At 44.3% G+C, this 27,412-nt stretch overlaps 1 protein-coding gene across 2 annotated transcripts in view; it reads left to right on the top strand.

Annotated features, from left to right (window-relative positions):
- Nucleotides 1–27,412, top strand: part of LOC148038445 (folylpolyglutamate synthase-like) — a 157,983-nt gene that overhangs the window by 75,625 nt on the left and 54,946 nt on the right. For both annotated transcript variants that reach the window (XM_087672168.1, XM_087672161.1), the window contains exons 5-7: nt 18,565–18,648; nt 18,735–18,791; nt 20,543–20,603. In XM_087672168.1, the coding sequence (XP_087528294.1) occupies nt 18,565–18,648; nt 18,735–18,791; nt 20,543–20,603 (202 nt within the window). The remainder of the gene's footprint in view (nt 1–18,564; nt 18,649–18,734; nt 18,792–20,542; nt 20,604–27,412) is intronic.

Below are 27,412 nucleotides of genomic sequence, written 5' to 3'. Positions count from 1 at the left end.
AAAACAAGATCCACTACGGAAAATAGAGATCCACTCTGGGAAAAAACATGATCCACTAAGGAAAATTCTTTTTTGTTAGCAGCAGGAATTTCTTTATCGTCTTCGTTTTTCTTTTGCTTCTCTCGATCTTTTGGGTGTCTTTGATCTTCTTGGACTCCTCCTTGATCTTCATGCTCTTCATCTTTGACTTGTTCTTCTTTCTTGAAGCTCTTTGCTTCTTTGATAAGATACTTGGGATACATAGATTTTGGAATCCCATTTGGTTTTGTGAGATCATTACATAGCTTTGGGCATACAAGATGGATACATTTTTCTTTTGAATATCTTTTTGGCTTGCTAAAATACATGACTTGATAGCACATCACTACATTAGCCTTGGATTCATGTGACTTTGGCTCATGGCTTGACAATACATTGGCATTGGATTTTATTCCGAAATCAAACAACATTTTCTCTTTGAAACACAGGAAGGTCTTACCGATTGGCAGTCTCACTCAATGGCAATGTCTAATCCTAGTTACAACTTACAAGGATTTTGGTCAAGGGAATGCTTATGAGGATCTCCACAATGAACTCAGCTTTGGAAATTAAACTAGTTTGAGTAAAATAGGTGTGAAAGGGTTTATAAGATAGAGAAGCAATGTGAAAGAGGATATTTTAGTAGAGGTTTTTAAAAACCTTAGTAATAAGGCTTATTAGTTAAAAAAAGAAGAAGAAAAAATTGTACTATTTTCAATCTAGCGGTTAAAAAGAGGTCTGGAGATCTACTGGCCACTACCGCCCTATTGAGGTTGAGGTTGATATGATTGTTACTGGCCTGCTGCTTTCTTTGCTTCCACACGTCTTGCAGTAAGCCACAAATTAGTGGTTTCATCTTTTGGAAGAGCTCAGCAAAAGAGTGACGGAAGTTCAAGGAGTGAGCGTGAGAGTTTGACGGCTAGAGAGAGAGAGAGCAGAGTGAAGTACAATTCAATATGAGTGTGCCAACTATGTGTTGGTACACAAAGAATAAAATGAATTTATACTTAGGGCACGTAAGGGTGCATTCACATGTGCAATGTGCATATACTATACACGGGGGTTAAACCAGGCCTTTATCCCAACAACCTCCCACTTAAAGGTCCGATGTGAACCTTTAACCAACTTCCACTAGTTGTATGCAATGCTCGTGCTGAGCTTTGCTTAGACTTTTAGTGAGAATGAAACCGGCCTTCCTTCCGTGGATAGGTGGTAAATCCTTGACTACAACTTTACCCACTGATCTTGGACAATGCACATCTGATTGGCCTCAAAATTAGCACCCCTTTCGGTATTTCTTTAGCTTTACTGAAGAAAAAGTTGATTTACAATGGGATTCCCCCGATCCCCTTCACAATTCAAACTCCCCTTGATGTCCAAAGTGACCAGTAAGTCTTCAATCTGATTTGACCCCCTTGATTCGTGCACTTAATTGGCCTTCACCCACTTCATCGATGATGGAAATGCCCCAAATTCAATGGTTAGCTAGTCCTCCACTTGAATTTAGCTGAAATTCATCTTCAATCGTGTTGAATCCAAGTCTTGGAGCTTCCAATTTCTGGCATGCTTTCGAAGGCTGTTTTGCTAAACCCTAATTTTTGATGTAAATTAGAGTTTACAGTAGGGAAATTTGCAATTTCTCAACCTCCAAGGATCCAAATGCTGAGTTCTTCGGAGTAAGACTGTGAAATGGCTGGGAGATGAGAGAGAAAGCTGTAGAGAGAGAAAATTCAGAGTATTGTCATGAAGAATGATTGAAAATCAGTCAAATGCAGTTGTTGCCCTGCCACAACAGCTTCTAGATGCAGAGAACTGAAGAAAAATAATCATTTACAGCTGCTGCCCTGTCTCAACAGCTTGTAGATGCTATCACCTATTGTTGATTGGTCTTCTTTTGCCCCTGGCTGCCTCAGAAGGTTCTCCAATGGCTGCAAATCAGACCAACGACATCTCCTAGCTCTCTCTTATAGACTGAATATACTAAAAATGCATCTCTCCAGCCTCTAAAGAAGTCTTGCATGGGCATTTTTGATAAGTGACAGCCTTTCCAAATGGTTTTTGCAGTATTATCCATAATTAAATATTAATTTTCAGTTTTTAAATACTGAAAATTAATCTAATAATCATTTCAGTGCTCTGAAAAATAATGAGACTGGCCAATAATTAAATTGGCTAGGCAACTTCCATTCCCGAGTGTCTTTGCGTCATCTTTGACTATCACATTGGCGTTAGGTACCATTAAACGCCACTTTTCTAGTGTCACCAACTGACATTTATGGCCAAATGAATGACCTAGGCCAACAATTGACACCAGATACCACCAAGTACCTGTGCAGCATAACTTATAGTAACTTTTGCCTTTGACATCCCGTGATTTTTTTGGGTCTGGGGCTCGTAAATTTACTTTAAATCCAATTGCATCTCACATGTGTAACATTTACTTAATCATGCGATAAGAAATTAATCCACATGTTAAGTGAGGTTTCAAAAATACATGTTCTCATGACAAAGAACGTCTGTCGAATTGTCTTGTATTTTGATCTTGGTCAACATGATTTGATCATCTTCGAGAATCTATCTGATAAAGTGATATCGCATATCTATATGCTTTGTGCGTGAATGATACATGGCATTCTTAGCGAGATACATAGCACTTTGGTTATCACATCCCAAAACTGCAGTATCCATAGACATGCCGAGATCCTCTACAAGTTTGCTCAAATATACAGCTTCCTTAGAAGCTTTAGTAGCTGATATGTATTTAGCTTCAATGATACTCAAGGCAACGATATTCTGCAACCTGGAACACCAAGACATAGCCCCACCAACAACTGTGAAGACATACCCGCTGGTGGACCTAGGAGTGTCCAAGTCACCTGCCATGTCTGCATTACAATAACCTTGCAAACTAAGTGCACCTTATCCATAGCAAATACACTTTCTTTGTGTACCCTTTAGGTATCAGAGAATACACTTGACAGCCTCCCAATGTGTTTTGCCAGGATTTGACATAAACCTACTAATAACTCCCACTGCATGAGCAATGTCTGGATGAGTAGCAACCATAGCATACGTAAGAGAGCCACAAGCTGATGCATAAGGGACTCCCTTCATAGCATTTGCTTCCACGTCATCTTTTGGGCTGTTGGCTTTGCTAAGCTTAAGATAAGGAGGTAAGGGTATCCCAAAAGGCTTAGCTTCAGCCATATTAAATCTGTCCAGTATCTTTTCAATGTACTTTTCTTGAGATAAAAACAACAATTTTTGCATTCTATCTCTATGAATCCTCATGCCAAAATGTGCTTTGCATTCCCAAAATCTTTCATGGAGAAGACTGATTTTTGTTGATTTTTGAGAGCACCCAAGCTAGTCTTTCTTTTCCTAGCTAGCAATATATATTATCCACATACAAAACAAGTATGATGGTGGTGCCATCTGTATCCTTTTTCATGTAGAAGCAATGATCTGCATGGCTGCGTGTAAACTCATGAGATAGCATGAAAGTGTTAAACTTTTTGTACCACTGCTGTGGTCCTTGCTTCAACCCATACAAGCTGCGTTTTAGCTTACACACCATCTACTCTTTTCCAGGAACTACAAAGCCCTTGAGTTGTTTCATGTAGATTTCCTCATCAATGTCACCATGCAAAAAGCTGGTTTTACATCCATTTGATACAGCTCTAAGTCCAATACAGTAGTGAGAGCAAAAAGTACATGTAGAGTGGTCATTTTCACAATAGGTGAGAAGACCTCTTGGAAGTCAATCCCTTCCTTTTGTGCATACCCTTTGGCAACTAGTCTTGCCTTGTACTTGGGTTTCCTATCAACTGTATTTACTTTGTACACCCATTTGTTTGGAAGTGGCTTCCTTCCCTTGGGCAATCAGACAAGATCCCAAGTATTATTTGCATATAGAGATTTAATCTCTTCCTGCATAGCTAGCTCCCACTTATTGCTGAATTCACATGACTTGGCCTCTTTGTATGTAAGAGGCTCACCCTCATTTGTAAGCATCACATAATGGAAGGAGGGGTCAAACCTATGTGGTTGCCTTCTTACACATGTAGACTTGCATACCCAATAATCAACATTTTCAGGAATTTGTTCTACATCTAGAGGTATATTACTTTTAGCATTTATTGGTTGCTGTAAGCCATTTTCAGCATGCTGTCCATGCTGTACAGCACCTTCATTTCCATTACCAGTACCTGCATTTTCATAATCAGCAAGCCTATCTTGCTATCCATGACCTCCTTGTGCTCTTATTTGTTGTCCATCATCATCTGGCTAAAAAATAACCGGCTGATCATTAGTTTCAGCCTGTGGTACAACACCATGAGGCTCATTTTCTGAAGTAATAGGTGGTTGCAAACTCTGAAATTTTACATTTTTCATATCTTCATTAGAGGCTAAAGTACCTTTCAGCAAATTTGCCTCATTAAACACAACATTACGGCTGCGGATAATTTACTTGGACTGAGGTAACTACACTCTGTAGCCAAATTCACCTCATCACCATAGTCCATGAAAATGCCTTTGGTGGATTTTGGGTCAAGTTTATTCCTCAGCTCATCCCTAACATGAACAAAAGCATCACAGCCAAATATGCATGAATGGTCATATGAGGCCGATTTGCTAGATCAAACCTCCTTAGGGATGCCATTATTTAAGGACATGTTTGGAGAGCGGTTGCAAATGTGAACCGTGGTTTTGAGTGCCTCTCCCCAAAATTCATGAGGGAGATTAGTAGTGGATAGTATGCACCGCACTCTTTTACATAAAGTCCTATTATATCTTTCAGCCACCCCATTTGAAGAAGGGTTGTAAGGGGCTGTAAGCTCCCTCTTAATACCATGCAAGCCACAAAAGGACTTGAATTGAGTTGATGTGAACTCACCTTCATTATCAGTTTTGAAGCATTTAATCTTTCTACCTGTCTGAGTGGTCACAAATGCATGAAAAGTTTTAAAAATAGCAAACACTTCACTTTTCTTTTTCAACAGGTATATCGAAATCTTCTTGGAATAGTCATCAATAAAGGAGACAAAATATGCAGCACCACCCAACGATTTCATGGGCATACTACATATATCAGAATGTACTAAGTCCAAGACATTGGACTTACAAGAGACACTAGAGTAAAAGGAAATTTTAATTTGCTTTTCAAACTGACACTCATTACAAAAGTCAAGTTTAGAGCCTTTTCCATCAACCCTCTTTAGAGAGGTAAGGACATCAAGTCCTTTTTGGCTCATATGGCCTAATCTCTCATGCCATAACTCCAAGTGGCTGCAAATTTCAGCAACTGCAAGAAACTTGCCATTCAAGGCTTTACAGTGCAAATAATACAAAGTGCCCTTCTTGGTTCCTTTTGCAATCAGCATGGAACCCTTTTTCACTTTCCACAAACCACCACCAAACAGTGTGGTGTAGCCATGCAAGTCAAACTGACCAGCAGATAGTAAGCTCTTTTTAATGCCAAGCACATATCTGACATCTTTCAACACAAGCTCTTGACCATTGTCTAAAGACAAGTGTACAGTACCAATCCCATCAATACTACAAGCATGGTTATTTCCAAGATACACCTTTTCATAACTGCTTGTATTGAACATAGCAAAACACTCCAAGCAAGGAGTCACATGGAAAGAGGCACTAGAGTCTACAATCCAAGTTTGAATGACACCATCATCAACTGATAAAAGTGCTTCAATTACATTAGCCTTGGTAATCTGCATATCTTGCATGTGACATACAAGGGCATCATAATCAATTGCACATAATACATCAGCCTTTGTATATGAAAGCGTCTCTATGACCACACTAGAGGCCACATTGGCCTTTTCTTTACCTTTGGTTGTCTCAGATGCATCTGTCTTATCTTCCTTCTTCTTTTTATCTCTTGCATTCTTCTTTCTCTCTTGTTTCTTTTTCTAATACCTGCAATTAGGTTTCTTGTGGCCCTTTTGACCACAGTGATAGCAAGTAATGTCACTCTTTTCCTTTCCTTTGCTCTTGCTCCCGTTTCTATGTCTTGCATTTGCATTTTTCTTTTCAGCCTTGCCTCCTACATTATAAGCTGAGTTGCTGCCTTCTCTACTAGATATACGTCTAATTTCTTCATTCAAGATAGAACCCCTCACCTAATCATATGAGAGATTGGGGTTATTGCTGAGTGAAACCACTAGGTCTCCCAAGAGTCAAGCAGCGTCATGATCAAAAAGATCGCTCTCAACTTATCATCAAAGTCCAAATTTACATCTTTGAGCTGATTTAAAATCCTTGTAAATGCACTCAAGTGCTGAGCTACAGGCTTTGACTCATCCAATCGCATATTCACCAACTTGCGCATTAAATGTACCTGATTAACAGGTGTGGTGATCTCATTGGTAGTTTTCAGCTTTTCCCATATTGCATAACTTGTATCTAAACCCTTAATGTGTGTCAAGATGTCATCAGTGACACCTATCTTTATGTAAGCCACAACCTTTTTATTTACTCTAGCCCAATCTTCATTGGACATTAGTGCGGGTTTATCTTTTTGCAAAGCATCCTCACGATAGGAACAAAATGCCCTGCATACGGTCTTTCCAAAGGTCTAATCCATGACCATTAAACCGTTTGATTTCCATCAAACTCTTGATGTCTGAACTGGAAGAAGTTGCAACCATTTTATTACGAACAAAAGAGTAAATGCACTAAATTGTAGAAGCACAAGCTGAACCAGTAAAATACATTGCTGTTCTTTCTCACAAAAAAAAACCTCAGCTGTTTGTACAAGAATCAGCCACCACACGGTCAAAAATGCAGAAATTTACCAAATTCCGTACAAATCCCAAAATTTCAAGTCCAAAAATGCATAAATGTCAGCCAATCTAACCCAGTTGATCAAAATTTTGCCAATACATAAAAAACCCCAAATTTCTAGGATCCAATGTCAAGAAATTTTGCTCAAAAGAGCAAAATTTTGACTAATTTGGCAAAATTCCTAAATTAATTGAGATCATGAGTTGCAATGTGTGCAATTTCTGACTCGAAAATCACTGATGGGCATAAGCAATGTCAAATCTGAGAGAAGCCCCAAATTTTCGGGTCAAATTTGCACAGAGCTGTGACCAGTGGCTCAAGCGCGTGAACTCCCGCCAAGAGTAAGTGGTAATTGAAAAGATTTAGGGGACATTTTTTGATTTAAAAAAAAACACTTGATGTGGGGGTTTGTTGACCCATCAGGCAAGCCGCGTGGCCTATTTGCTGGCGACTTGCGGCCGTCATTGCCCGCCGGTCTTTCCCTGTCACGTTGTGCCTGCGCCTGCCTTGTCGCCTAAAAGCCTCGTCACGACTGCTGCCTCATCTTCTCCTGTCACGTTGCGCTTGCGCCCGCCTTGTCGTGATCGTGTCGTGTAGCACCTGTCAGCTGGTTACTGACATCTGTGGACTACCTGTCGCTTGATGCCCATTAGTTGCCTTCAGATGTTTGTGGACTCGGAAGCATTGGGGTTGCCTGTACAGAACCTTAAGCTTTGATACCAGTTGTTGGATGAGCTCAGTTGAGAGTGACGGAAGTTCGAGGAGGAGTGAGCGCGAGTGTGACGGTTGGAGAGAGAGAGAGCAGAGTGAAGTACAATTCGATATGAGTATACCAACCATGTGTTGGTACACAAAGAATAAAATGTATTTATACTTAGGGCACGTAAGGTGGCATTCACATGTACAATGTGCGTGTACTATACACGGAGGTTAAACCGGGCCTTTATCCCAACATCATATGTTAAATCTGTAAATCGGGGCACATTGCGTTTTGCATTGAGAATCACATGACTAGGAACAACATGCCTCAAATTTACAAAAGCACAGGACAGTTCAATAGTCAAAAAGACCTTGCCTACACTAATTTTGTATGGTCCAAACATGTAGTAATCTTTCCCTTCCTGTGAGGTCTCATCCTTTATCCCAACATCATCATATGTTAAATCTGTAGATAGGGCACAATGCGTTTTGCATTGACAATCCCATGACTAGGAACAACAGGCCTCAGATTTACAAAAGCATAGGAGAGTTCAGTGGTCAAAAAGACCTCACCTACACTAATTTTGTATGGTCCAAACATGTAATCTTTCCCTTCCTGTGAGGTCTCATTGTGCACAAACATGGCCGCTACGCATAGGAAGACAGGAGAGGTACGAGGTATAGCATTGAGAAGAGAAGAAGAAGAAGCCAAGCACGGACAAGAAAAGCCATAAAGATGCTAGAACTCGCTTGCCATGGCTCTTATACCATGTCAAGAAACACAGATCTAGAGCTAGTTGGCTATGGTGGACGCAAATTATAGAACCAATACATGATAAAGAGAAGAGATTGTAACTCAAGTGAATTAGGTTCCAAGATAGAGTAGCTTGGACTCATAAACACAATCTTGAGTGACTCAAATTGAAAGTGCCATCGCTTTGAAATGAGTGTCAAGTACATGCCTTTATAGCTTTTTGGATAGTACCATTGTACCTTAGTGTGCTTATGGGATTTAGGACATCTCTTCCTAGAGCATACATCATTTGTAATTTCTCAACATATGATGGCCCTTCATTGATTACTCTTTAGAGCAATGTATATTGATCGTCATCCTTGGGTCTTTCTAGTCCACTTTTTTCTAGAAGACGGAGGTATTGTATACAGTAACACCAACATATATTTATCATGGTGGCACATTCTTAATTTTGATGCTCACTTTTCCACATCTTCCTTCATTTTGGTGAATCATTTGGTTTCTTCTTGGAGGCTCATTCTTTAGCAGGCTCGTTGGTATCTTGCAGAGGATCATCTGGAGGCTAATTCCTTTCAGTTGGAATTGTTGGCGGTGTTGCGGCTGTTGGCTTGGTTCGGGAAACAGGAGGACAAGCCCAAGTTCAATCATATGTCACGTCTGTGTTTGTCTTCTGTTGTGGATGCCACTTTGATGAGCATGGGGGTACTGATATCTTTCCGTACAACTTGGAGATTTTTCTGGATTCCTCATGGATACCACGACTGATGGGGCCAGATTGAAAGGTTGATGCAGCCTATGCTGCCTTTTCTTGCACTTGAATCCGATTGCCCTTGGCAAGATTGGGATATTCCTAGCCATCTTTGTCTTCAAAAGGCGTCAGCTAACCAGGTGTATCATCTCTTGATTAAGAACAAGTATTGGATGGTTACGAAAGCCAATGCGATTTGGGGTATGCATAAATCCAAGGCTTGGTGGAAAATGATAGCGATGGAAACCGGTTCAAATGCAAGGTCTTTCTTTGTAGAGTAATCATTGGTGGGCTTCCCCTTGCTTCGGCCCCTTCTAAGCATCGAATCTCAAATGGAAATTGCCTTTTTTGGACAACCAGTGTGGAACCTTCACATCATAGATTTATTTCTTGCCCTTTGGCTAGGAAAATTTGGGCTCTTTTGACAGATATTTGGCAAGCTGTTGTTGGTCTATCATTGCACTCTTTTGATTGGGTTTTTGGCAGGGCGAAATATCCCACCCTAGTGCAGCCATGGATGAAGGACTTGTTTCATTTTTGCAGATTTTGGGGCTGCTGGCATAATTGGATCACCTGGAATGCTCTCATCTTTGACTCTGCCACAGGCGTCCAGGGAGGGATAGCTAAACTCAAGGGTCTTCTACACTAGTAGTTAGAGCTTGTGCAACATGCTGATCTTCTCCCTAGAAAGGATTTAGTTCCTTGGCATACAACAATCTTTGCTACTTCTTTGTTGTGACTTTTGTACTCTTTTAGTTATTTGATATTCTGTAAAGGGAGTTTATGCACCTATGATCATGTAATCTTGTACTTTTTTCGTAATCAATGCAATTACCTATTACGGAGAGAGAGAGAGAGAGAGAGAGAGAGAGAGAGAGAGAGAGAGAGAGAGAGAGAGAGAGAGAGAGAGCCATCGTGTATCTTGTAACCATGTAAACTTTTTCGTAATTAATACAATTACCTTTTACGAAAAAGAGAGAGAGAGAGAGAGAGAGAGAGAGAGAGAGAGAGAGAGAGAGTGTGTGTGGGAGAGAGAGAGAGAGAGAGAGAGAGAGAGAGAGAGAGAGAGAGAGAGAGAGAGAGAGAGAGAGAGAGAGAGAGAGAGAGAGAGAGAGAGAGTGTGGGAGAGAGAGAGAGAGAGAGAGAGAGAGAGAGAGAGAGAGAGAGAGAGAGAGAGAGAGAGAGAGAGAGAGAGAGAGAGAGAGAGAGAGAGAGAGGACGCGATGGCGGGGAGAGAGAACGGCGCTCTTCGTTAGACCTGCGCGGCGGACGTTCAGCGCCTGTCGCCTGTGCATCCCGTCGCCCACGTCGTCATCGCCTGGCGCCTGTGCATCTCGTCGCCACGTCGCCCGCCGCCTGTGCAACCCGCCGCCACGTTGCCTGCAGGTCTGCGCGCCCCGTTGCCTTGCCGCCTGTCGACTGTGTGAGCCGTCGTCCACGCGCCAGGCTGTCCCGTCGCCACGTCGCCCGATATCCTACCCCTGCCCCTGCCGTCGCCTGGACCTGCGCGTCCTGACAGATCGTGCCGTTGACGCCTCGGGCTTGCCTGCCTGTCCCGCCCCTGTTCGCCTGTGCCAGCCTGCACCTGCTCGCCTGACGACTGCCCGCCGGAGCCGCTGGTGATCGTTTCCCCTGCGTCAGCGTGTAGCGCCCTGTGGCCCCGTCGACGCCCGAAGTTTGAACGCCTTCCGTTTGCAGAAACAGGAGCGAACTCAACTAACCTAACTCGCCCTTTACCAGGACGAGTGTGCAGACAGCAGTATGGCTGGCCTGGATATGGATTTTCTTGACCGGACGGTGGCAGCCCTTGGCCCTGATTCCGATGCAGAGGAGCCGGAAGATATGGTGCCATGCACGGAGGAGTTACCGCCGACTTCTGAACAGCCGCCTGCCGGCAAACGCTCCAAGCATACGCCTGATGAGCCAATGAGCCCTCCGGAACGCTCCTATGCGCAAGTGGCCTCTGATCCTGTGGATTCGCAGGAAATTGACTGGGAGCATTTGCTGGACTTCGCCAATACCCTGCTTGGTGATTATGTCCAGCATAATACCGAATCTTTTTCTGTTGCGGGAACGGATGATGTGCTGGAAGCCACGGTCGACCCCAAATCAGTCTTGCGATCCTTCTCGGTGTTCTATGACCGTGCCGTTATACTTTTCTTCACTGGCAGGATCCCAGTGCTTTCGCACATTCGCCAGTGGTTGCACCATCTGTTGCAAGGGGAGTCGGTTGAGGAGATCTTCCTTGGACCTCGCGGGTTTTATGAGGTCTTGCTGAAATCAGAAACGCATCGCGCTGAGCTCCTGTCCAAGTTGCCGCTATTCTTTGACCGCCGCTTGGTTCATGTTGTGCCATGGCGCCCCATGGCCGACTTCCAGCGTCTGCTTCAACGCGAATGCCCGGTGTGGGTGGAGGTAGAAAACTGTCCGGCGGTCTATTGGCCCATGTTGAAGGATGCGATGGCGGTTGTGGGAACAGTGCTGGTTCCCGCAAGCCTCAGGGCGATGAACCGCAACCGTTTATGCATGCTCTGGGACACGGCCAGGAAAAGGCCCGCGTGGCTTCGCCTCAATTGCTCGGGCATGCATCCTTTGTATTTTCGCTTAAAATGGGGCAACTTTGCGGGCCACTGCTTTTCATGTGGAAAACTGGGGCATTTCATGGCCGAATGTCCTGAAAAGCAGACGTCTTCGGAGGATGCGCAGGTTGCGCTGCCCAAGGACGACATGGTGCTTGATGCCACGCCCCAGGAAGCCCTTCAGTCTCCTCATGTCATGGATAAAGGCAAACAACAGGTCCTGAGTGTGGATTCCGGTCGCACTGACTGGATTGAGGCACGTCCTAAAAAAGGTAAAAAGTTGGATGCAGGCCTGCCGGATCCTGGGCCTCCCGCTTTCCAGGATTCCGTGCGCACGTATACGCGCCGGAAAGACATGGCCACTTCACAGCAGGCTGCGCGTCCTACGGCCCCGTCGGGCCCCCGCAATCAGTCTCCAAGGAGAGCCTATACCGACGGCCCCAGAGGCCCACCTGCCAAGCTGGCGTTCGATGCCAAAGGAAATGTTATTACACCCTGGGATCGGCGTTATCCCCGCCCCTCTCCCAAGGTAGTGGATTTCCCTTCTACCTCCAAAGCAGGTCGCCAGAATTCTTTCGCAGTATTGGCTGATTTTCTGGATGAGGGTGTCCTGGATGCTCTCGCGGAAAAGGTGAAATCAAGGCAACAGGTGCCTCGTTCCTGACTTCCTTCTTTGAGAATACATGAAGATAGCCACGTGGAATGTGCGAGGCATTTGCTCTCGCCATAAGCAACATGCCATGTGGACCGTCTTGCACGAGAACCAGTGGGATGTATTGTGTGCAGTTGAGCACAAAAGTCACGGTGAAGCAGGAAAAGTGATGGATTGTCATGGATTTCGTCTGTTTTATGGAGGGACGCATGCTTCGCACTATTCGGGCGTGCTGATGATTGTCCATGAGAAATATCAGCCTGTCCTTGTTAAAAATGATGTGCAGGGCCGGTTTCTGGTGATCGAAGTCTTATTTGAAGGAGAGATTTTATGGCTGTTGGGCCTTTATGCTCCGAATGATCCCGCATCCCGACGCGATCTTTGGTCCACTTTGCAAGGCTCCATGTCACTCGGCCGAAGGGGGTTCTTGATGGGCGATTTCAATATGTGTGTTGACTCTTCACAGTCCACTTCAGGGCATTCGGTAATGGATACGCCGGAAAGCCGGGTGTGGAATTCCTTTGCTTTGCACGTGCTCAAGCAAGATCTTTGGTCGTGGCTTCACCCTTCTTTTTCAGGGTTTACTTTTCATTCCGCACAATATGCAACTACCTGGTCGCGACTAGACAGAATGTATATCATGCAGGGCGATGATTTTCTTCCCGAGGTGCTGGAGATGAAGGTCTTGCGCCAATATGCGTTGTCGGACCATTTCCCCCTTCAGCTTGAGATGCGAGCACACTCGATTGCACCTTTTGTGCAATTCCTGGATAGGCTTCCTTTACGTTTCAACTCCTCTTATTTGAAGCATTCAATTTTCCAGGGCTATATGCAGCAGCTGATTGAGAGGTTCTTATTAGACTTCGCCTCGGAGGGCTTGCCTTCATTTGCACGACTGCTTTCCAATGTGCAGCGAGTTGCTCGCCAGTATGGGATCCATCATGCCTCGCTTTGTCGCCGGCGTCGACATGCAGCAGAAGACCTACTGGCGTTGGTCCGTTCCTTGCTTCTGGATTCCCCTGATGATGATTTTCTGCTGTCTCTGGAGAGGCGGTTGGCCCATCTTATTCAAGTGTTTCAGTTGAAATCCTATCAACAGGCCAAGCTGCACAACTTGACGGACACAATGCAAGACAGCGCCTGCGAGTCTCATAAGTTCTTTCGCGCCTTGCATGCGTCTCCAGCTCGCGAAAATATGACCAGACTCCAGGATTCGGAAGTCGCATGGTCACGGATCCGCAGACCATTGTCACTATGTGCAGAAACTATTTTATGGAACTCCTTGGTTCCTCTTCCTCGCCTTCTAGCCAGGTTACGCATGCCCGTTCGGTCTTCTATCAACTGGTCCGCCAGCAGGTTCCACTTGATATGCAAGCCGCTTTGGAGACGAATATTTGCGAGGAAGAGGTTATGGACGTTTTGTTGCACTTGTTGAATGATAAAAGTCCTGGCTGGGATGGCCTCACTAATGAATTCTTTCAGACCTCGGCCACGCAGTTGGTGAAGCCATTGGTGGCCATGTTTCAGCAGGTGTGGGAAACGGGGGTCATGCCCTCCTCATGGAAAGAAGGCCTTATCAAACTAATTCCAAAGGTCCCTTCGCCGTCAAAGTTGCAACACTGGAGACCAATCTCTTTGATGGGCTCCATGTATAAAATCTACTCCAAAGTGCTGGCGAATCGGCTTCATATGCACCTTCCAGCTATTGTGCATCCTCTCCAATATGGCTTCATTAAGGGCCGCAACATTCTGCATAATATCTTAAATGTGCAAATGGCGATTGACTATGCGCGGCACTCCGGTCAGCAAGTGGTATTGATCCAATTGGACTTGGAAAAGGCGTTTGATTATGTGGACTGGTCGTTCATTGCAGACCTCATGTCGGCTATGGGCTTTGGTACCCGCATGTCCCGACTGATCTACACCATTAGTGCTGAGGCTTCCTCCAGAGTTATGCTTAATGGTGGAGTTACAGAGCCATTTGTCCTTGCGCGCTCGGTCAGACAGGGTTGTCCTTTGAGCCCGCTCTTTTTTGCCCCGGCGACTCACCCGGTCCTTTCAATGTTATCCTCCATGGCAGCATCTGCTCAGCTGGCCGGGCTGTCTCTTCCGTTGGGTCAGCACTTCGTTAGCCAATCTTTGGCTGACGATACCTTTATGATCTTGCAGGCGGACAGGGACAACATTCGAAGGGCATTAGATGTTTGGACACTCTTTGGTCAGGCCTCTGGGCTTCGCATCAATACCCTTAAGTCAGCCATTCTCAGTTGTACGGAGCCTGATCTGCAGTCCTTAGGCTGGCAAGGCCAGGTGGTTTCCCGTGGCTCCATTGTCAGGCATCTTGGATATCCATTGGGGGTGGATGTACGGCCAAAAGACCTGCTGGAGTGGATTTCACAAAAACTGGCGGCGAAGTTTATGTATTGGAAGTCGCAAGCGTGGCCATTCCATGTCCGCCTCAAAGTGGCCCAGACAATCATGCTTCCGATGCTTACATATTTCTTGCCTTTGTTGCCATGGACGCCTACTACTTTGAAGGCCCTCACTCATCCCATCCGTTTCATGTTGTGGAAGAAGGATTCACTGCAGGCCGGCATCTCCTGGATTTCATGGTCACACGCATGTACCCCTAAGCGCATGGGTGGAGGAGCTATTTTGGATGCACACACTCATATGTTAGCTCTCCGCTGGTCCCTTTTTCGTGCCATGTGTGTGGGCCATCACCCATGGACCATCATAGCCCGCTATTTTCTTGAGGACAGCGGGCTCCGCCATGGTAACACACGGCTTCGGGCCTCCTGGTGGCATGTCCTTAATGCGGACTCTCGTGTTTCCAGCCCCTCTTCCTCTTTGTTACTGCACTTGGTCGGCTCTTGGAAAGTTGTGCTCCAAAAGGCCCGTTGGCACCCAGCAGGGGACCGCTTGCAGACTAACTCCTTTCAGCTGGAATTGTTGGCAGTATCGAGACTCCTTTCATGGGAAGATAAACATCAACTCAGACCAAGATTTAATCGCATGGCCCGTTTAGGTGTGACGTCGGTGGCAGATGCTACCCTTGCCACTCGCAATGTCCTCGTATCTTTTCGGACTGCTCGGCGACTCTTCAAGATCCCGCGTGGATACCGTGATTTATGGGAGCAGCTTTCGTCGGAACTTCAGGGTCGGCAACCCTTTCCTGCCTTGACTGTGGACCGCCCTTGGCAGGATTGGGACCTTGCAAGCCGCCTGAGTCTGGAAAAGGCCTCTACTAATCAGGTGTATCATCTTCTTGTGCAAGATCACCAATGGCTGGGAGAGAAAGCTAACACTGTTTGGGACCTGCGGAAATCGCTGTCATGGTGGCAGAAAACGCTGATGGAGGGCTGGCTAAATAATACACCTTTCAAATGCAAGGTTTTTCTTTGGCGGGTGATGATTGGTGGTCTTCCTCTGGCCTCGGCCCTTGCCAAGCGTCGCATCTCGAATGGCAATTGTTTCTTCTGTACCACACCGGCGGAATCAGCCCGACATCGTTTTCTCTCTTGCCCGCTCGCCAAGAATATCTGGTCGCTCTTGTCGCACATTTGGCGCGCGGTCGTGGGATCCTCGCTATCTCCTTTTGACTGGGTTTTTGTGCGCCCGAAGTATCCCGCACCGCCACAGTTGCATGAGAAGATCTTATTTCACTTTTTCAGATATTGGGGATGCTGGCACATTTGGACCACGCGCAATGCTTTTCTCTTTGATTCGGCCTCTAATGTACCCCGACATATTGCCAGGCTTAAAGGGCTCTTGCATTGGCAGTTAGATATCATCCGACACTCCGACTTGCTCCCTCGGGAGGATTTGCATCCGTGGCATATGGCAATTGCCTCTGGGTCGTTGCCATGATTGGTGTAACCTTTTCAGTACATTACTACGGGGCTTCCCCACACGTTGGCCTAGGGCCCTCGTGTATCTTGTAAGCAGAAGAACAGAGAGAGAGAGAAAGAGAAAACCTCTTCACATGATGGCTTTGTGTCATCATGTATCTTGTAATCCAGTAATCTTGTATTTTTTTCGTAATTAATATAATTACCTTTTACGAAAAAAAGAGAGAGAGTGTGTGTGTGTGTGTGTGTGTGTGCAGAAGGTGCAAACAGGAGCCGGGGCATGTGATCGGTGGGTGAAAGGCGCAGTTTGTGTCATGTTGGGTCAACTAGGCAGGATAAGATGGCGTAAAAGAAAACCAGCGACACTTACCCTGCGATGGAATGGCTGTTCTCAACATGGAATGGGAGGCTTGGAATGTTCTAATCGTGGAATCTTGTGGCACGGCTGACATGGAAAGTTCTAGTCTGGTGGAATGCATATTCCATCCCTGACCATTAGGGGTTGGTCTTCCGGCATTCCAAGGCCCTCTTCTGCCTGTTAAATGTTGCCATGTTGGGTGTGCTCAGAGAAGTAGGGAAGAGCCCTGAAATTTCCTGTAGGCATCTGAAACACTGAAATGTCTCCTTCACATGTTGAAATCTGTTTCCCAGATCTGCATGCTTCCTTTTTGCCAAAATGACTGCCATGTGCCCCATGGGTGTCTTTTAGGCCAGGATGTTTCAGCTCGGCATTTGGCCTCAAGCAATGGAGCCCAAATGTTTTCCCGTAAAACCCTTTTTAATGCAATCTTTATTTACTAAGCCACTTAACCTTTTAAGCATCCAAGAACCTTGGCAGAAATGATTGCCATGTCTAAAGATTGTCATGCACTGTCTTTAGACTTTATTGTAGCCACATTCATCAATGCAAATCTTTCTTGTTTATAATTATTTCTTGTCTCCCTCCCTCCCTCCCTCCCTCTCTCCTCTTTCCCATTGATGATGTGACATTTGTGTTTTTCCCTCGGAATTTTGCATTTGTATTTCCTTTTGGAGATCTCTTTAAACTGCATAGTGGGAGCAATGGGTGGCAATGTGGGTAGTGGTAGGCTGGGTCAGGCAGTCAAACCAGCCTCAAAGAATGTGCCATATGGCAGCAACAGCGAGTCCTGCTGGTTGACCAGACCTATCCCTGCTTAAAAAAAGCAAACCTTTCCTACTTCTTGACAATGGAGTTATGGATGACCGTTAGTGATTGAAGGCAACAAAGAGCCTGTACAGGTGATGTACTGGGCAGGACAACAAAGCAATAAATCAAAATTTGTCTGCTAGAGAGCACTCTTTCTGCCAGGATTGTGGCTCAGTTCCACCCCCTTGTGCCACCACATGTTGCAGTTGAACTGTTTCAGATGCAGTGAAGGCAAAGTGAGGAATTGCCATGCTTGTGAAAAGCTTTGGCTGAAGAAGATTGATGTTCATTGAAAGCTTTGATGACCCATCTCTTTAAAGGCGTGCACTTCTGTTTTCTTTGCTTCCTGTCTTCAAAGAACACATACTAGTTTTCTCATTTCATGTGAGTGACAATCTAGGCGCCTTAAAGGGAGAAAATCCTGGTTGGAGTTTCTATGACCAGTGCTGGAGAACCTGTCTCGACTGTGTTTCATTGTAGTTTCTCCAAGTTCTACATCTGCCATCTTACAATGTTGTTCCTCTTTCTTGTGAATAGATCTTTTGGGAATAGAATATATTTCTTCTTAGCCTGTGTAAATAAGAGAAACAAGCAGGTGGACAACAAAGGCAGGGAAGTCATTTCCTCAAAGCGACTCCAGCACGAAGAAATATGCTAGTTATAAAGCCCATGCAAGTAAGAAACAGTGAGTGCAAAAGGCTCTCAAAAGCAATAAATCAATGCATTATGTAACATCTATGTTGATAATGTACATTGCGCTACACAAGTAGTGGAGCTTAGAGATCTATCTAGACCCCTGAAATAAAGCTGCAGCATGTTGAAACTTTTAGGATGCAGATTGGTCAGCAAACACTATGGTTTACATCTGTGGGATTTGATTGTTAAAATGATTCTTTGGCATGCACTGAGGAGGTAAGTACTGTATGCTATTCATGTCAGAGTGGCTTATGTATTCTTGCAAGAAGCAGCTCACTGTGCAAGCTTTTGAAGGAGGGAGAAAGAAAGCAGCAGTAAATAGTGCTAGAAAAGAGTATGGATGATGAGTACTGGTTGGTTGCAAGTCCATTTCTGTCTCCCTATGCAGACATCTGAGCTCAGATCTGTATATAATGGGCACATGCTATAACACAGTTTGGATGCAGATATAAAAGTGTGGGTGCTTTGTAAGTCTTTACCCATAACCTTTCAGTGTTTAGTATTGAATTTGCTAACTTCAGAATGCTAACACATATGTATGCTTTCTTTGGCATCTTGTTTCATCAAATTTGTGTGATTTTGAAAACTGCAGAGTGCAGCAGCTGCAGATCTTCCAATGCCAGGGTTTTTTCCTTTCCTTACACTTCTGGCTCTGAAAATGTTTACCATGGAGAATGTGAGTGTTTCCACTGAAGCTGATTTTTGCTATTAGCGCTTGTAAGCACATGTTTTTGAGCTCTTTTGACAGTTTATGCTATGTAGATTGATGTGGCAATTTTGGAGGTTGGGCTTGGCGGACGTTTGGATCCAACAAATATAGTAAGCACTCTGTGAACATGGCTTACAAAGGTTAAAATGGTTTTTTGGCGTATGCATGCACTTGTGCTTCTCAATTAACTCATGCTAGGAGCAATCTGAAAACCTGAAAAAGTTGATACTGGTCACTTTTTAATAGCACTCGTGGTCACTTTTCACCCAAACGTCTTGTGATCTAAGTCCTATGTATGCATAATGTTTTCGTTATATGTGTTTGTGGATTGCAGCTTGCTGGGACAAGCAATGGTAGATTAACCCTAGCCCCAAGTTGGTAGTCTTTGATACTTCGTGACATCTTCAGGTTTTTAAGGAAAGGCCCTTATGTCATACCCCACCTATTAATTCCTTCACTCACATATACCCCACATCTTGATACTTTCTTTCTAATCTGCTTGTTCACCTGCCTTTGGCATATTGTTATAACTTTGTCATTATGCATGGAAAAAGTATGGATCCACATTGAAACCAGACTTCAATGATTTAATGGAAAGTAAAACATATACTGGCACCCAATAGTTCAGAACAGCAGAAATCAGACTGCCAAGAACATTGGAAGCTAGAATGCTCTTGCTTAGAGATACCAACATTAGACTGGCCCCAAACCTTGGCTCCCCCACACACAAAAGCCCAACCTCATGCTTGTAGATAGATTGTCAAGAAAAGGATAAAATCAAAAAATGTTTATCATGCCAATGGTGAACATAGTGTGTGATTTTGTTAGCCTAGAGTGGAGTTATCTTATTGCTTTGAACATCCTTGCTGTATGGACATAGATCATGCCAATGGTGGACATTGTGTGGGATTTGTTTAGACTGAGCAGCTTATGGTGTTATTTGTCCCGTTTATTATTTATATTGTACAATGATTACTTTAATTGCTAAAAGGAGTCTTATTTTGGGAAAAACTAGAACATAAGAAATAGTGGGAATACACATCCAATTATGATTCATCCATTTTTCCCAACCAACTATCATCTGTCGATGTTGTCCAGCTGAGAGCAATCCTAAATGAATTGCTGGAAAGAATAGCAATAAAAATAAAGGTATCAGACAACTTCAAGCTGTCCAAATAATCCAAAAGTATGCACATCTTTACCATGCTAGAGATTTGGCATACTTAGGAAATGAGGAAGATATTATCCAAGCGTGCTTAGATAATATCTGCTGGCCCAGCAGAAATGGTTCTCAGACACAACAGAGGCTCATTGCAGGATATTCCAGCTGCTTTATATTTGCAGTTGTCAGCTCATATTTTCATGCTTGTTCATAGTTTTTAAAACCGTTTCCCTAGTTGTACACTTTGCAGTGTACAGAAGTGTGTGTACTTAGTCAGTATCAAGGAGCCCAGTGGCCAGCCTCCTTGAATGCAGTAACTTAAATCTATGCAGCTGCAGCAGGATCCCTGTGCATGCAGCATGTGTGTATGTAAGTATTATTCAACTGCTATACTGTGACTCTCGCAGCTTCTTGCAAACATTTTTTGTGCTAAATACAAGAGTTATTTTAAGTGTTTCTTAAGTTTTTGCTGTCAACTGGTTCTTGTTTGTATAAAGACAGGCAAGATTATTTAGATATTGGAAGTTCAAAAGAGTTCTCTTTATTTACACATGTTGAAGATCATAATATGGTCCAAGGCAGACGGTGTTTGGGTCAAGTGTGCCTCTGCTCGTGTGTGTGTGGTGGAATAGCACAAATTGACTGTGCTGCAATAATTTTCTGAGTTCTGGTTTCTTTTGTGGCGAGTTGTATGTGCAGATACGAAGACCAGTGGTTTGTGGTGTAACATCCCTGGGCTTTGATCATATGGAGATTTTAGGTGATTATTATTGGCCTTTTTGCTCTTGAATGCCATTCAATATTGCTATGTTCAAACGTAGGGTGGAGGATTATGAGTGCTAGTGAATGTGTACTTGCTTATAATGGAAACACATAAAATTTGATTTTGGGTTACTTCATAAGGCATCTCATCTAGTAGTTCAAGCATTGCGCTTTTGGAATAAAAGTATCATCAAGTGGCTCATATGAATCCTCCCCTATTTGGTGCATGAGGGGAGATGTGCATGTATGTGTGTGAAGTATGACTTGGATTCATGTGACTGTGACCTCACTACTAATGCAATTGAAAAATGTGACATATGAGGTCACCGATGATGTGAGTTGACAATATATATATGCCTATATGAGAGGCATCTCTCTGATATGAAATATGATGGATTGAACTCGTTTGCATCTCTATTTTTTTTTTTTTTCATAATCGTTTTCATCTCTCTCTCTCTTTTTTTTCGTAAAAGGTAATTGTATTAATTACGAAGAAAGTACAAGATTACATGATTACACGAGTACAAGAGGCACGAGGGCCATAGGCCAACGTGCGGGAAATCCCCGGACTAGGGTACTAAAAAGTTACACCAATCATGGCAAGGACCCAGAGGCAATTGCCAAATGCCAGGAATACAAATCCTCCCGAGGGAGCAAGTCAGAGTGCCTGATGAGATCTAGCTGCCAATGCAAGAGCCCTTTAAGCCTTGCAATATGTCGCGGTACATTAGAAGCCGAATCAAAGAGAAAAGCATTTCGGGTGGTCCAAATGTGCCAGCATCCCCAGTATCTGAAAAAATGGAATAAGATCTTCATATGTAACGGTGGTGGTGTGGGATACTTCGGGCGCACAAAAATCCAATCGAAGGGAGTCAGTGAAGACCCCACCACCGCGTGCCAGATTCGTGACAAGAGTGACCAGATATTCTTGGCGAGCGGGCAAGAAAGAAAACGATGTCGGGCCGATTCCGCCGAAGTGGTGCAGAAGAAGCAAGTGCCATTCGAGATTCGACGCTTGGAAAGGGCCGAGGCAAGAGGAAGACCACCAATCATTACCCGCCACAGAAAGACCTTGCATTTGAAAGGTGTCTTGTTCTGCCATCCCTCCATCAGCGTTGCCTGCCACCATGACAGTGATTTCCGCAGGCCCCAAACAGCATTAACTTTCACGCCCAACCATTGGTGATCTTTAATGAGAAGATGATATACCTGATTAGTAGAGGCATTTTCCAGACTCAACCGGCCTGCAAGGTCCCAGTCCTGCCAAGGGCGATCCATAGCCAGGGCAGGAAAGGGTTGCCTGCCCTGAAGTTCCGAGGAAAGCTTCCCCCACAAATCACGGTATCCGCGCGGGATCCTGAAAAGTCTCCTAGCAGTCCGAAATGATGCAAGGACATTGCGAGTGGCAAGGGTAGCATCCGCAATCGAAGTCACACCCAAACGGGCCATGCGGTTAAATCTTGGTCTGAGCTGATGTTTATCTCTCTCTCTCTCTCTCTCTCTCTCTCTACACACACATTCTCTTCCCCACATGTGCACATGTATACACATACACACATCATAAGCACCTTGAGTTATCATCCTCCGTAGCAAGCTCTTAAGCTCATGACTCATGTTGGTTCAAAATCCAATACATGCTTGGTTTGGGCTAATTGTCTTCACTGACCAAAAAGTACTAATCTTCAACATTAATGTTAATGTGTGTGTAAATGACAAGGCACATTATGAACTGACTGAGTTTACATGGATGTGACAAATTTTCATTATTTGTACTTAGCGTGGGAGATAGGCAAGGTTGCCAATCTCCAAGCTAAAGACGGGGCTTGGAAGTTGTTTTGTGAATTTCAGTGTTTTTGTGCTAAACACAACACGTCTGAGCATAGTTTTTTATATTGGGAAAATGTCTCCAAATTAGATTTAGGACCATTCAAGAAGCTATAGAAAACCCACCAACAAATATTTAGACCAGCCTTTCAGTAAAAAGTTATCTAAAGATTTAGTTGAATAGAAATCTTTTAAGAGTTTTGACAATTTACATAAACATACTTATGAAGTTTTTGTCTTTAAAATGTTGGTGTTGGGATTAATATATGCTCATGTGGCTTGAGTGCTCAGTAAGAATGAAGGAAAGATTGAGCTTGACCTTCCTGTAGACACTTTCTACAGATAGGACACATACGTCTTTCCTTTTTGAGATAAAAATAGTATGTGTGAACATAGTGTGCACCCTTCATTTGCACATTTAATATGGGCCAAAGAGGTGCCCCAACATGATCTGTAAGTTGAGAGAGAGAGAGAGAGAGAGAGAGAGAGAGAGAGAGAGAGAGAGAGAGAGAGAGAGAGAGAGAGAGAGAGAGAGAATATATGACTAGACTCCAGGATGTAGAAGGTCAAATGGTCATTGATCCTCAGACTATTGTGAATATATGCAGGAATTATTTTCTAGACCTTCTTGGTTCTACTCCTTCACCTTCGGACCAAATTACTCATGCCGGCTCAGTTTTCTATGATTTGGTCCGCAATCACGTTTCACATGACATGCAAACTACTTTGGAGACAGATATTCGTGAGGCGGAGGTTATGGATGTTTTGTTACACTTGCCCAAGGATAAAAGTCCTGGTTGGGATGGTCTCACCAATGAATTTTTTGAGGCTTTTGCTACCCAACTAGTGAAACCATTGACGGCTATGTTTCAGCAGGTTTGGGAAATGGGGTTCATGCCTTCCTCATGGAAAGGACTTATCAAACTGCTTCCAAAAGTTCCGTCACTGTCTATGCTGAAACATTGGCGACCAAATTCTTTGATGGGTTCTATGTATTAAATCTTTTCCAAAGTAATGGTGAATCGGCTCCATAAGCATCTTCCTGCCATTGTGCATCCTCTTTAATATGGTTTCATTAAGGGCCGAAACATTTTGCATAATGTCTTAAATGTGCAAATGGCTATTGACTATGCAAGACACTCTAATCAGGAGGTGGTATTGATTCAATTGGACCTGGAAAAGGCTTTTGATTATCTAGACTGGTCTTTCGTTTGCAGAACTTATGTCTACTATGGGCTTTGGTACTCAGATGTCTTGTTTGATCTACACCATTAGTGTTGAGGCTTCTTCGCGAGTTATGTTGAATGGTGGTGTTACCGAGCCATTTGTCCTTGCACGCTCTGAGAGACAAGGTTGGCCTTTGAGTCCTCTCTTTTTTGCTCTTGCGACTCATTCGATTCTTTCGATGTTATCTCATATGGCAGCTTCTACTCAGTTGGCAAGATTCTCTCTTCCTTTTGGTCAGCACTTCATTAGTCAATCCTTGGCTGATGATAGCTTTATGATTTTGCGTGCGGACAAGGATAATCTTCGCAAAGCATTGGATGTTTGGACTCTTTTTGGTCATGCTTCTGGTCTTCATATCAATGCTTTGAAATCAGCCATTCTTAGTTGCACGGAGTCAGATTTACAGTCATTGGACTGGCAGGGAATGGTTGTTTCCCGTGGTTCCATTGTGAGGCACCTTGGGTACCCGTTGGGTGTTGATGTTCGGCCGAAGCAACTACTTCAGTGGATTTCACAGAAACTCGCAGCTAAGTTTCTGTATTGGAAGTCGCAGGCCTGGCCCTTCCATGTTCGCTTCAAAGTGGCTCTGACAATTATGTTGCCAATGCTCACATATTTCTTGCCACTGCTGCCTTGGACTACTACTACATTGAATCCTCTGACTCAGTACATTCGTTTCATGTTATGGAAGAAGAACTCCTTCCATGTAGGCATTTTATGGATTTCTTGGTCGCATGGATGTATCCCCAAACGCATGGGTGGTGGGGCTATTTTGGATGCCAAAACTCATATGTTGGCACTCCGTTGGTCTCTTTTTCGTGCCATGTGCTTGGATCATCACCCGTGGGTCTTTATAGCTCGTTATTTTCTTGAGGATCACGGAATTGTGCATGGTAATACCTAGATTCGGAGCTCCTGGTGGCATGTTCTTAATGCAGACTTGCGGTTTTCTAGTTCATCATCATCCTTGCTTTCTCATTTGGTATGTTCCTGAAAATTGGTTCTCCAGAAGGCTCAGTGGCATCCAACGGAGGACCGCTTAGCTACTAGCTCTTTCCAACTGGAACTGTTGGCAGTCTTGCGATTACTTTCTTGGGAAGGTAAACATGAGCTCAGACCAAAATTTAACCGCATGGCACGTTTGGGCTTGACTTCAGTTGGCAGATGCCACCCTTGCCAGCCGCAATGTGTTGATATTGTTTCGTACAGTCAGGAGGCTTTTCAGGATCCCTCGTGGATACCGTGATTTATGGGGTCAGCTTTTGATGGTGCTCCAAAGTGGACAACCCTTTCCTGCCCTTGCTTTGGATCGTCCTTGGCAGGACTGAGACCTTGCAGGCCAGCTGAATTAGGAAAAGGCCTCAGCTAACCAGGTGTATCGTCTTCTGATTAAAGATCATCAATGGCTGCTTGCTAAAGCTAATACTGTATGGGGTTTGCGTAAATCTTAGTCATGGTGGAAGATAATTGTGATGGAGGGTTGGTTGAACAAGACACCTTTTAAATGCAAGGTCTTTCCTTGGAGGGTGATGATTGGTGATCTTCCTCTTGCTTCGGCCCTTTCCAAGCGTCGAATCTCCAACGGCAATTGCTTCTTTTGCACCACCAGCATGGAATTGGCCCGCCATTGATTTATTTCTTGCCCTCTTGCTAAGAAAATATGGTCACTCTTGTTGGCAGTTTGGCAAGCAGTGGGTGGCTTCTTGTTAAGCCCTTTTGACTGCGTTTTTGCGCGACCCAAATACCCCACACCGGCTCAGTTGCATATGAAGATCTTGTTTAACACTGTTGGCACAATTGGACCATTCGGAATGCTTTTCTTTTTGATTCAGCCTATAATGTTCAAGGACATATTGCTAGGCTCAAAGGCCTTTTGCATTGGTAAATAGATCTCATTCGGCACTCTGACTTACTCCCTCGGGTCCCTCGGGAGGACTTACTTCCCTGGCATATGGCAATTTCCTCTGCGTGTTTGCCATGACTTTTTGTAACTCTTTTGTCATTTACTACTTTAGAGAGAGAGAGTTTACACATGATGGCTTAGAGCCATCGTGTATCTTATAATCATGTAAACTTGTACCTTTTTTTCATAATTAATACAATTACCTTTTACGAAGGGAGGGAGGGAGAGAGAGAGAGAAAGAAAGAAAGAAAGAAAGTTATATTAACGTCTTCTAAAGACTAAAACTGGCCTATGAGACAAACTGTGATACAACTGATGAGGTCCAGCTATCCAAAATAAAAGTGTTGAATGAAAAGCTAAAAACTGGAAACTGAAAATACGGTGCTGTGAGTGTGATAAGTGTCATGTATGTGTATGTGCGTATGTAGCTCTGGTACTCCAGATAATGGCTACAAAAGGGGAACAAATGTCAGCTGTGATAGGGGAACAACTGTCGGCTGTGATAAAGTGGTGCGATGTGTATATATAACAGATGCAGGGAGATATACTATCCTGGGATGTAGTAGCAGTCGTCGAAGTCGCTAATAGCAGGTGATCCCTCCTGGATGCAGGATGTGGTACATCGGCGGTGGAGAAAGAGCAAACTGGAGATCTGAGATCCAATGTGTCGAGTGTCGTCGGATCTCAGTCTGCTGTCGATGTAGATTAAGAATCCTCCGGATCTCCTGTCGGTGTGGCTGTGGGGTCCAAAACCCACGGATCCTCGTGCGGCGTCGGGTACGTTGGTCCTCAGCTTGCTGTAGTGTGAGCCCGGAGGTCTGCTGGCTGGAGGCTGGTACAGTAGCTCTCAATCAGTCAGTCTGAAAGAACTGTGTAATAGTCGTCTGGGTAGGCCCCTCTCTGACTGGGACCTGCTGTGTGCTCTGCTCTCTGATGCGCCATGCCTCTCCCAGAAAACGGCCAAATGATCTCTGATCCATATCAGTCATACATCCCTGAAGTGAGCTGCTCAATGTGTATCTAGATCTCAACTCTGAGTATGTCGGGCATCTGAGAACAAAATGCTTCTCACTCTCCACCTCTGATCTGCAAAGGGGGCATATCCTCTCCTCCCGTGGGATTCCACTGGCTCTGCCACTCTCAATCATAAGCTGATGTGATGATACCCTGAGCTGTCCAATAAGAACTCTCAATCGATGTGGCATATAGATCTGCATATATCTCGGAATCTCTATGAATCCGTGCTTTGATATGCTAAAAAACTGTGTATAATAATGTTCCATCTTCAATGGCAGTGGCTGTGCATGGCTGACCCATGTCCTCTGTATATAAATATGCCATATCTCCTGTCTGATGACTCTGTTCCTCTCAGAGAGAGAGAGGGTGTAAGTGGGAGCCTAAGTATCATATAGAAGAGGTGAGAGTCTATCAATGTCCAGCCCATGTCTGTCAAACCAAGCTCTAGTCTGTGCATACCATGATGTGGTATCCCCTACTCGAGCCATCTCCTGAGATGCCATATATGCTCTATATGCAATGCGATCTCTGTCCATATCCTAAAATCTGTGTAGGAAGCAAACTGTTTGAAATAATGCCTCGACTAGCATGGGTGGTGTGGCAAGCTCTGCTCGCACAATGTCATGTGGGACTGAGGCTTTGCTGCGAATCAATCTAGATATCATGATCACCTGAGGTCTCTCCATCAATGTCCATACATAATCGGCAAGGCCTGGCCCCCATATAGCTGCTCCATACATCAGTGCTGTGGAGTGACTAGAGTATCAAAGAGCCACCCCTTGGTGCAGGGCTCCTGGAAATGTGCCTGATGACACTGTTGCTCCATAAGAGCCAAT

Source organism: Lygodium microphyllum, chromosome 3 (genome assembly GCF_053477565.2).
Source record: "Lygodium microphyllum isolate KBCC chromosome 3, Lygodium_microphyllum_v1.1.10, whole genome shotgun sequence".
NCBI lineage: Eukaryota > Viridiplantae > Streptophyta > Polypodiopsida > Schizaeales > Lygodiaceae > Lygodium > Lygodium microphyllum.
Note: the sequence above shows the minus strand (reverse complement) of the source record. Positions and strands in the feature narration are given on the sequence as shown.